Genomic DNA, 12,001 nt, shown 5'->3' on the forward strand with positions numbered 1-12,001 from the left:
CAGTGCCTGCCTACCCTCCCCTTGCTCTTGCTCTCAGCACACCCACCTTTCTCCACACTCTCCAGCTGGAAGTTGTCCTCTGACAGTTCCTCCTCGCAGCCCCTGTCCTCCTCCTTCCCACAGGGGATGTGGCAGCCCTCCCCAGGTAGTTCTGCACTCTCTGAAAGCTCACTTTTCAGGCTGGCTGCCCCGCTGCTGCTGCTGCTCAGGCTTGCCTTCTCAAAGGTCTCCTGGAAGAAGAAGTCTGGTCTTGAGCATCTCATCCTCTCTTTCCTCTGCAGCAACCCACATGTGTTACTATGGGCATGTCAGCATCTAAAGCATCATTGCAAATACTTAATGCAGAAGTGATACCTTCCATCACGGGACCCATGTAACCCAGAGCAAGAAGTAAATCTAAAATCACCCATCTGACAAAAAAAATAAAAAATAAAAAATAAGAAATATAAAAAGACTGGAGGCAAGGGTACCCACACAAAAGGCCTGTGAGAACTGGCAAACTAACTATCTCCATGGAACAGAGCTCAGGGGCCACTTTACCAGAAACTTCTCCCCTTTGAGCCTTTCCTCACATATTTCCTCACATCATCTGCTCAGCCCCATATCTGTTAAGAGGTTTTCCAAAGAACGTTAGTAGCAGACAAGACAGGCCACGAGGAACAAGCAATGACATGCCCTACAGGGGGAGGGGACAGCAGTGATGAGAACTCAGTCACTCAAGGCCCCAGCTCCTCTCTTGCAGAACTAAACACAAACTCATGCGGATCTTTCTGAGAAGATGAAAGTAGGTGGACCGTGAGACCACATCTGAGTCATTCATCTGGCTTAGGACCTCAATATTATTAACCATATGTATTATATGTATTATATGTATTATAAACCATATGTAATATATCTCTTAGGTTCAGTAAAAATAAAGATGTTCAATGACACAAAAGGCTGGCAGCTTGGGATTGTCAAAGCAGAAGACTCTGAAAAAAGAACTAACCAAGTAATTCTCAATACCGAAGATGTTGTGCGGGCCCACTCACAGCAAGCGTAAAGAACTGCTTGAGCTGCTGGCCAAAGATCACCAGCAGAGCTAAGATACAGAACAGGGACACAGACGGAGAAGCCATGAAAGAGGTCAAGATCCCGGCAGAAGAGTAAGAAGGAAAGATGCTGTGACACTGGAGAGAGACGACTTCTGGTGACCTGTCAGACACTGTTCTCCTAAGTCTATCATTGCTTAGTTACTAAGATGCCCGAAGTGAAGCAAGCCTTCTTGCAAGACCAGTTACGTGTTTGCCTACTTATTTTTCTGAGATTTTCCTACAACTCAAGCAGTACTCTGAGGCTCAAGGAGCAGGTTGTTCAGGATCCATTGGTGCCAAAATTTGTAGATGAAAGACTCAAGATCTCATGGTATACGATCAGTAATTCCACAACAGCATTCACATACTTGTTACCTCAGCAAGACATGTATCCACTGAAAACAGCCTGCCCGGATACGTGTGCACTGCAGGCTGCCTGCCCGGTTGCTATCTGGTATCCCACTTTGGGATCTTTTCCGCGATCTTTTCCCCAGGTTCACCAACTTCTATTTTGTTGAAACTAATATGTGAGGTAAAGAAGCACTTCTAATTTGATTTTCTGTAACTAGTCTTCCAGCCAATGTCCAGTCAGCTTTGACAAGCCTGGATTAATTTCTTAAGAGATCTCTAACATCTCTGCTCTGCCCATATCTAGTTCCTGAATCCAAACCTATGACCATCTTCTAAAATTTTACTCAGCATTCTCTGTACGCCTGGCCTCTTTTACTTCCTCTAAACAAAGACACAAAATTCTGCTTCTTCTAACTTTTCTCAGCTGCTATTCAGAAGAAACTATCCTAGAAATCAACACCTTACTTTTAGCTTTGTGCTCATGACCACATCAATGTAAATAAGCTGTCTTCTCCCTCGGCATTGTAAAGACCAACCCTGGCCTTTCAAAGCCTTCTAAAGACTCTATCCAATATGTGTCATTACTGAGAAGAGGTTGGGCTATAGATGAGGGCCAGAGCTCCTGCCTATCATGATCAGGATGCTGGATCCAATCCACAACACAACAGCACACATTGAGACCTTTCCTGACGGCATCAGTGCAATTAGATGCGAGAATCTGCGAATCCTGCATTTTATCTGTGGCCAGGGCTAGGGGAAGGATCAATAAAAACAAACAAGTACTGAGGCCCCATGGTGGCTTCATCCCATTGTGCTCACCACCTAAAGAAAAATAACATAAAGAAGTTAATTCTGAAACCAGGGGATCCACATTATCCAAATCAAAGTTGACAGAAAAACAGCAAAGCTGAGGACGTACACAGCCCAATTTGAGCACTGACAGTGCTCGCACATAGGCAGAGCTTCAGCCAGGGAGAATGGCAGCTCCACAGGCTGCACAGGATGCTACAAGATACTGCATCCTGCAAACTTATGAGAGCAGAGACAACGTGACAACTGCACTACAGGGAAAACGAATGTTCTCACCATAGACATACTTTTCAATGCAAGATAAATACACACTAAAAGTGTCAAGCATGGCCAAGGCACTGAGTCTATGGATTCAGAGGTTAGTGTCTGTGATGGTGGACAAAGAACCAGGACAGGTTTACCTTGTGATCTGAAAGCAGGAGGCAGAGAAGACAATGGGGATGGGCTGAGTCTTTTGGAACCTCAAAGCCTGACCTCAGTGACACACTCCCTTCAGCAGAGCCATACCTCCTAGTGCTCCCCAAAAAACCGCCAACTGGCGATCAAGTATTCAAATGCCTGAGACTTATATGGGCACTACCCTCAAACCACCACCTTCTGTATCCTGCTCTAGGGACTGTTAAATAATATATGGTTGGAAAGCTAGTGGTTTCTCTTGTGGTAAAGCACACACCTGCTTATGACCGACAAGTTCTATTTCAAAGTATTACCTAAAAGAAATGGAAACATATGCACAAAATGTCTCATGTCATAAAGTTCATAGCAGTCTTGGTTAAAACATTCCAATTTTGGAAATAACTACTCTGTAACATGACAATGAAACCTGGCAGGCACTTATTTTATATATAAACTATGGCATACATTTAGTATATAATATATTTAAATCTATAAATAAAAATTAATAAATCAGGAAAGTGAGGCGAGTTGGGATACAGCCTAATGCAAACAGAACTAATATGCATAAGATGGAGAACTCTTATAGATAGAGCTGGAATCCATACGTGAGATGTGTTTGAAGCCCACCAGACCTCCAGCCCCAGCGCCAGGTAGGAGTCATCTAGGGTGGTGGGTGGGAGTTTTCAGATGGATGTGTACAGAATTGTGTGTGGGCAATGAGTACGTGTGTCAAAAGCCACTAAGCCCAGCACTTAAACATACTAACAGTATTTATATGTAAAGTATGCTAATTTTAAGGGGAAGAGAGAATTGTATCTATTTGGAGAGAGTAGAGCTGCGGAAACACTTGTTTTCTTGTTTCCTTAAATCCTAATAACCAAAGAGCAATTCTCAACAAGCCATGATTTTCTAATTTCTGATAATTTTTTTCCCTACATCACTGCTTGTTGCATTTTCAGGGCCTTGGGAGAAACTCGGTCAGCAATTAACCAGACAAAAGAAAATTGTTCACCCAAACACTGTCCCCTCGAAATACATTATTTTCTGCACGGCTTAACTTAATCTCTTAGCGGAGGATTCTAGGCACGAGCTCTTAGCAGTGGGTTCAGCATTTGTGAATGACATGTGGTATAATAAAAACAAGGCAAGTGGACAAATAAAAAACAAATTTTAAAAGTCCAAGTCCACTAAAAGAGACATCCAGATGCTTGGGGACTCCCCAGTTTAAGCACCCCACTGTGAAAGTATCTGAGAATTTAAGGGAAAAAAATCAGACCTCTGTCAATAAAGTATTCTACGACAATAGAACACATTGTGTTAGAAAGCTATTATCAGAAGCCCGCGAAAGACTCATGATTTTAAAAATGATGCTTGCTGCTAATTAGTACACCAGCTGCTCTGTTCTCCAAGTGGGATTTAAGACGCTACTCCAGGAAGACATATTTAAGCTGCCTGACGATAAATACCGCACTATCGTAAACATGCCAATATACTGAGAGCTGAAACGTTCTAGTGCACTAGCATCATCTTAACTGTAGAATGATTTGCCAAGGCCACGTGCATGGGTTTGTTTAATAAATGATAACTTGGCTGGGCATGTGAAGGAAGGCTGAAAGGGGAATACAGACTGTAGATAGTGTGGATGGCGCCGACCGAGTCTGTGGGTGCCCTGTTATGCACAACTGGGCCCCTCCCAGGTGAGGAGAATCTACCTATGAGTTCCTAGCATCTCAGCTGTCACCAAACAGTTCCAGCAGGCTCTTCCCACTCCTCCCTTTATGGTGGCCTGTCCTGACTCTTCAGGCACACAAGCCAGTTCCTCCCAAATCTGCTGGTAACAGACATGTGCTGCACTAGGTAGTTAGAATCCATAGTGACACTTTAGATCACTAAAGTCAGTCACAGGGGTAAGTAGAAATGACTGGGAGTTTGAGGGCTGGTCTACAAAGCGAGTTCCAGGACAGCCAGTGCTGCACAGAGAAACCCTGTCTTGAAAACAAACAAACAAACAAAAACCAGGATTCTCTAGATTGGCTTATATAGGAAGTTCTGGGTAGTCTAGGGATGGCTGTCTACACACCAGATAGACTGAGAAACTGCAGCTTTCCAGTTCGCAGGGCTGGATGCCTTAGCATCCACAATTTGCACTAAAGGCCAATACTTTAGCCAGGATACCAGCTCTGTACTACCTACTAGAGACCAGGAGTCACTAGGGCACATGTCAGGGAAACTGAGAGACCCACCTGCCTCTGCAGCCCAAGTACTGGGATTAAGGTATATACCTACTATCACTGCCTGGGGAGAATCCCTTTCATAATATGTAAACACTCTATTGGTTATGTTCCTCTCTAGAACCTGCCTAATTACATCACGAGGCTTACTCCAGTTCTGTGTCTGTTAGCTATACAGGTGGATGTCAGGCTGAGATGAGGCTTGGGTCAGACAAGCCACCTGGAGGCTGGGGCTGTGATATACAATGACTGCATGCGTTAGTAGAAATACAGAAGGGTTTAAGGAAAGTCCGATTACAGTCAGAGAAGATGGAGACACTTCAGAACAGCCCGAGCCCACCACAGTGCTTCACTTGCTCTAGACATTTATCCACAAGAGCCAAGGCCTAGTACACTGTAAACACTGTGGTACCACGACTGCCTACAAAATTGCCTGACACCTAGGAGGCCCACAGTGGGTGCTTGAGGAACAGATAACTGAATGGCAGGCAGGTACCTGGACCTGGAGAGGAGGAAGAATGGGGAGTTACCTGAGCTGGCAGGACTAAGATAGTGTCTCCGACTCCCACTGAGATGCCCATGGCAAGTGCACACATGGATAGGCACCTCGAGCCCTCGTGTGTCCCAGTGAGAAGTCACAAGCAGGCCTCAGAGGAGGGGCAGGAATGGTGACCCCTCCCCACATTGTAGATGAGGCTTAAAGGATCATGAGAACATATGACATAGACATTTAATAAAGAAGGTTATTGTCACCAAACAACATTAGTGACAGTGGTGAAGGTCAGCAGAGGCCACCCCAGACGTCCAGAATGCATTGTCTTCCTACTGGTGTAAGCATGCCTCAGCCTCCTCCTGTACTCAGAAGCCATCTCGGCAAGAAGAAAAGAACTCTCAAAATGGAAAACGAACATTTAGGTCCTAAGAGACAGATACAATCAACAGTGGCTACGACTACCTCCTACTGCCACCAGCGGTGGCTGCATGCCTAACTTCTACCCAAATTCTTATGAAATAAAACATATAGTCAGAGTTGTTAATATGCTTGCTACACAAGTCTGAGGACCTGAGTTCCCAACGCTAATGCCTGCCACCTATCAGTTTTAAAGAATTCAATAAAGAGCTCTTCGTAATATTCATATTGATTTCGTGTCTCAGATCTAAGCTAATACCCACAGGGTTATGACTGTGGGCTCAATTATGAGCAGTGCCAGAACCCCCAACATTTTCAGAATGTCGCAGTCTCCCATGCACCGTGTATGCCTCTCATCGTTAGGCATTTGACTAAAGACTGTACCTTATTCTAGTCCAATTATTTCTTATTTTTAATAGCTCTCTGCATCAGCTCTCATTTGGAATTTCAGAAGTTACAGGAAAAGTCTTGCTTCGCTTTCATAGTGGGTCACTGCAGGCCCAGTAGGAAGGTAGTTAATGAAGCTTCCCTGGTTCTTCTGAAATACATATTTATACTCATCTTTAGCAGCCTATTATGAAAACTTCCATAATTAAGAATAAGTAAAGTATGGGAATAAATAGCACATGCCCCAAGAGATGGATTTCTGTGCAATGTTTCCTGACAGTTATGAGCTAACCCACTAATCTGCAGCATTCAGCTAATTCACCACAGACCTCCTTCCAGGTTTGGGGATCTCAGTGTTCCGCTAATTTCTCTTCCCTCAGGCACTGGTTTGTAATGAGCTGTGTGGCTATGTTATTGATATTAGCTGCTCTGGGACAGCCCTCCTCATACTTGGAATGATAATAATATTGCTTAAGGAAAGCAGGGACAGAGTTAGACACAGTTGGGATAATGGAGAAGGCAATAGTTCACATGCGGCCTCAAGGCACAAAGGGGCTACTTAGGGGAGGTCAGCGGATATCAGGGGTAACAGAGTAAGAGAAGAGAGGGAAGAATCAACTGAAAAGATAGTTCACCAGTGCAGCAAGGAAATTCAACTCTGCATATGCTAACTGAACACTTCTAATGAGAATAAAAACAACGAAGTGAAAAGTAATAACAACAACAATGGTGCCCAGTGACGATAATGCAGACTAGCTGCCTATTAAACCTGTTCTTATTGGTTCTTCCATAAAGCTGTGTTTTTTTTCTTGACTTTTGACTTTTGAAAGGGATAGGTTATTAACCTGCCTAAGATAGTACAAGGAAAGAGGTGTTTTGCATTTCTTTAAGGCAGTCACGGAAACTGGGTTTGAAGTCAAGCATCTATCAATGGTTCACAAAGACTGAACACTCCATGAAGCACCTTGTGTGGGATCGGGGACCCAGTGACTGTGTTTATCCACGTGATTGACATGCATTGATTTACGGCAGAGCTGCCATAAGCCAGCAACAGGGTAAAACTATCCTTCCAAGGCAGGCAATTACACATCCGACATAACCAACGCCGGCTTAAATCGTGCACCACGTAGCCAGGACATGAGCCACAAGGCACACCTGTTTTTTTCTTTCTTTTAAAATCATTGGTGTGTGTGTTTGGCATGTGGTTTTCGGTGTGTACAGGTGTGCATGCATGTTCATGTGTGTTGATGCTAGAGAACAACCTCAGGTCATTCCTTTCCTTTTTTAATTTATTGCTTTGTGTGTGGGGGCCCACATGTGCTTGGCATGTATGCTTGTGGATGTCAGAGGAAAGCTTACAGGAGTCACTCCTTCCTCCTACCCTCCATCCCTGGGACCAAACTCCACTCACCCTGCTTAGTGTCAAGAGCCTTTACCTCCCAACTCCCAACGGCCCCGTCTGTTTTGAGGCAGGGTCTCTGACTGGATCGGAGGTCAGCAGGCAAGACAGGCTGGCTGGACAGTGAGCCCAGTGAGCCACCTTTCCCCACCTTACCAATGTTGGGATTGCAAGCATCTGCCATGGTGTCTGCAGTTTTATTGTTCCCATTTTTACTTTGTGTTTATCTGTGCGTGGCATACTTGTGGGCCTCAAGGGGAGGCTGTGGACCACACACAGAGGTCAGAGGACAATTCCGTAGATTCAGTTCTCTCCATCTGCCTTTACTCGAATTTTGGGGATCACTCTCGAGTTGATAAAGCAGGGTAGCAAGTGTCTTCACCCTGGCCATTGAGCAGGCTCTGCTCAGCAAGTTTTGTCTTTTATTTTTTAGTATTTGTTATGCATTGACTTTCTTTTAACTAAAAGAAATGAATGAGGAAGCTCATGGGACTAAGAAGTTCCTGAGTATGACAAGATTCACAAGCCTTTCCCCGAATGCAGATGCAGGAATATGGCTTCTGGGATGCTCTCCCACCAGCAGTTAAGCTGCCTGCAAGAACCCCAAGGGTGCAGCAGTCATGAGCTGTTGTCGCCTAGGCTAGGGCAGCCTTTTGGTGATACAGATCTGAGACGTGTCTACATTTCTACATAACCCTTCATCTATGTTCCAGTAAGTGACCTTCATCTATGTTCATCCAGTAAGTGACCTTCATCTATGTTCATCCAGAAAGTGACCTTCATCTATGTTCATCCAGTAAGTGACCTTCATCTATGTTCATCCAGAAAGTGACCTTCATCTATGTTCATCCAGAAAGTGACCTTCATCTATGTTCATCCAGTAAGTGACCTTCATCTATGTTCATCCAGAAAGTGACCTTCATCTATGTTCATCCAGTAAGTGACCTTCATCTATGTTCATCCAGAAAGTGACCTTCATCTATGTTCATCCAGTAAGTGACCTTCATCTATGTTCATCCAGAAAGTGACCTTCATCTATGTTCATCCAGAAAGTGACCTTCATCTATGTTCATCCAGTAAGTGACCTTCATCTATGTTCATCCAGAAAGTGACCTTCATCTATGTTCATCCAGAAAGTGACCTTCATCTATGTTCATCCAGAAAGTGACCTTCATCTATGTTCATCCAGAAAGTGACCTTCATCTATGTTCATCCAGTAAGTGACCTTCATCTATGTTCATCCAGAAAGTGACCTTCATCTATGTTCATCCAGAAAGTGACCTTCATCTATGTTCATCCAGAAAGTGACCTTCATCTATGTTCGTCCAGTAAGTGCCCGGCATTGGTTTGCTGAGTTGAACTCTGGTGGGCTCATTGCTCTGCTGGTGGTACCCTGTCTGACATGAGTAGACACCTCTCAGTTCTCCTAGGGAGAGTCACGCAGCCGTACCAGGATTGAGCTCAGCCCAGGGTTGAGCACTTTATAGACTTCTCTCCAGCCCTGTTTTCCGTTTTTAAGAAACATTTTTGAACTTCGTATTTTTACTTTTTTGTGTACAGGCATTTTGCCTGTCTATACACTGTGTACTGCATGCAGACAGTGCTCACTGAGGCGGGATTAGGGCCTCAGATCCCCTGGGACTGGAATTACAGACAGCTTCGAGCCACCGTGTGGGTGGTGGGAATCAAAACTTGGTCCTCTGGCAGAGGAGCCTGGTTCTCTTTATGCTAAACCATTCTCCCAGCTTCCTGTCTCCTGGGTATTTTGTTTTTCAACAGAAAATGTGCTGCTATGAAGCTTATATAAAAAACACTGCCTACCTGCAGACCACATGGGTCAGTAATTTCAGAGAATTCTTACATCACAGATCCACAAATGCTTGCAATCCCAACGATGGTAAGGTAGGGAAAGGCACATCACTGGGCTCACTGTCCAGCCAGCCTGTCCTGCCTGCTGGGATGTAAAATCGTCAAAAAATGCATGCTTACAATTAAAGAATTTCTGTCATACTCATATGAAACTAAATCAAATCCTTTGAAAATTTGTATTTGACTTTGTGAAGTTATGCTGTAGATTTCAATACACTAAAATTTTGAACCCAATATTCTCTGAAACTGGCAAATACTTCTTCAAAACCTCTCCTTGGAGTCCACAGAGTGTCCTGTTTTGTTGGCCATGGCCTGATATTCTGATGTCTCCAGTTGAACCTTGTCTCCAAACACACCCTGCTGAGTACAGTCGTGTGCATCTGGGATTGACTAACGCGATCTGAGAAAGGCTGGGAGTGGGAAAGAGACGAGATAGAAGTGACAGAGATGCGCTCTGAGGATCCAAGTGCTAGGGCTGGAGGCGGGGCGGAGGGAACCATTTAGGGATATGTTTGAGATTTTCCACAGATATACTTTATAGCTTAGAACTGAAAATAAATATATAGAATGGTCCTTCTCAAGGTGCTTTGCTAAAGATAAGAGAATTTCTATTCAGTGTTAAACGAAATCTTCCTGTTCCCACGTCAATCTAAAAAAAAAAAAAATGACCCTTTCATATCCAACTGAAAACTGACTAAGAACTGGGCAGCACAGAATTTAACGCCAGGCTGCAAACTCTCACTAAGACAGAAACAGCTAAATCTCCCACATCTTAATCTACTACAGATATGGACTATGCATGGGAGGGCTGCCTGATTCTATGAAATCAGGTAGAAAAGAGCAGGGAAGGTGAACCCTGCCCCCACATGGTGCAACAGTAATGAGAGCCACAGCTCCAGGCCACGTCGAAGAGCCACAGTGTATCAGCCTTGAGTCACAACTGGGCTCATGAAACCCTCAACGTCAAGACAGATCAGCATAAGCTCACACCACACAACAAGGACACTCACTCCACAGCAGTGGGGAGAGGCTCACTCCCAAGCAATGCTTTCCTTCCCTTTAGAACACCTTTGAAATACTGATGCTGAAGAAATCAGAACTCTCTCTTCTTTGAGATTGACTCTTGCCTCATTCCCTCACAGACAGCAAGTCTTTAGGATAGTGAATAGAACTCAATGGCCAGGTCTGGTGACTAAGAATGACTCCTGTGGTCCTGTGGTCCTGTGGCCTGGAGTCCCACCTTTAGGACAGGAGCAGCATTTCCCAGTGGCCGCTGAGAGGTATCCCCAGCAGTCAGTGGACAAGACAAAAGCACTGGCTGCCACCGTGAGGCCAGACCAAGGCTCCTGAATCCTTAAACTATGCTCAAAGATACAGTAGACAGCAAAATATTTTACAGATCAAAGAAAAACTGAACAGAAAAAACTCAAAAGTATTCAGATTCGTTTTGCAACAAGGTCATTACACCAGCAGCAGATAAAGAGTTTACACAGACCAGTAAGAAAAATTCAAAGGCAAATATTATTTTCTTTCTCTGAGTGAACTTACATGTTTATCCTAAAGTACAACAAGATAACTTAGGAAAATAAGTATGTATAAGCACTAGGTGCCGCACATACAGCCCATTAGATTAGCACAAGCCCCGTCTAAGAGCTTTTTCTGATGTTCTGGCTTCACATTAGACAATGAATCATGGATAAGTTCTGCAGAAGACAAGTAATTCTGAATTATCTAAATTGATTTAGAGAAAATAATAATGGATACAAATATGTAACTATATAGTGATTAAACATTTCAGATTTTGACTATTTTCCTTGCTTTAGGCAAGATTTTTTAAAACAAACATGAAGAACTTCAGACAGACTATGAGATGGCCTCAGGTAGGATCAAGAGAATTGTTTTGTTACCTGGGACAGCAGAGATAGCTCATGGTGACACATGACAGCATTCCTGTTGGCTTCCATGAAATATCTCTGTGTGCGCCTTCGCTCCCGTTCCAGTTTCCTCTCCAAGGCTAGCTGGGATGTGGACAAGCTGTCTAAATACTTCATCATGATATCTGATATCATGGAACTAACTTCTACAATATCTGGACGAGCTTCTGCATCAGGAGTGAGGCATCTAAGAGAAGACAAAGTATTGTAACAAATGTCATCAATGTGATGGCATTGGAGGTTGGGGCAGGGCAAGTTCAGTGCAACTGAGTGTCCATCATGAAATCTACACTCAATATCAGGTCAGACAAGACAAGCATCAGACAAGGCTCCAAATCCAGCACTAATCAAAAGATATCTAAACTCTGGGGAAAGGGGGCAGTTATAGGGCTTTGCACTTGAGCTCATAGTCCAGGGTTGTAGGCAGGCCTTGAATTCCAGGTCCCTTGTCCACATGAAAGAAGGGGTCATCTTCTCCTGCATGTTTGACTGCCTTCCAAAATTTATAGCCTGCCTACTAGTCAGCAAAACAAATAAGGTCCTTTTGAAGCAAGCTAAGGAAGGAAAGATTCTGGGAGGTCATAACATTTGACCTTTTCCAGCTATATTCAGTCAATATTAACACAACAAGATTAGTAGAG

At 44.0% G+C, this 12,001-nt stretch overlaps 1 protein-coding gene across 6 annotated transcripts in view; it reads right to left on the reverse strand.

Annotated features, from left to right (window-relative positions):
- The window catches only part of Nek10 (NIMA-related kinase 10), a 204,699-nt gene that overhangs the window by 54,584 nt on the left and 138,114 nt on the right, over positions 1-12,001 (reverse strand). For 5 of the 6 annotated variants that reach the window (XM_063274764.1, XM_063274765.1, XM_063274768.1 and 2 more), the window contains 2 exons: positions 11,334-11,547; positions 47-230 (listed from right to left, as the gene is read on the reverse strand). In XM_063274764.1, coding sequence (XP_063130834.1) covers positions 47-230; positions 11,334-11,547 — 398 coding nt within the window. Of the gene's footprint in view, positions 1-46; positions 316-11,333; positions 11,548-12,001 lie in introns of those variants that run through there. The other variant, XM_063274767.1, reaches the window with a different exon arrangement.

This window comes from Rattus norvegicus, chromosome 15 (genome assembly GCF_036323735.1).
Source record: "Rattus norvegicus strain BN/NHsdMcwi chromosome 15, GRCr8, whole genome shotgun sequence".
NCBI classification, from domain to species: Eukaryota; Metazoa; Chordata; class Mammalia; order Rodentia; family Muridae; genus Rattus; species Rattus norvegicus.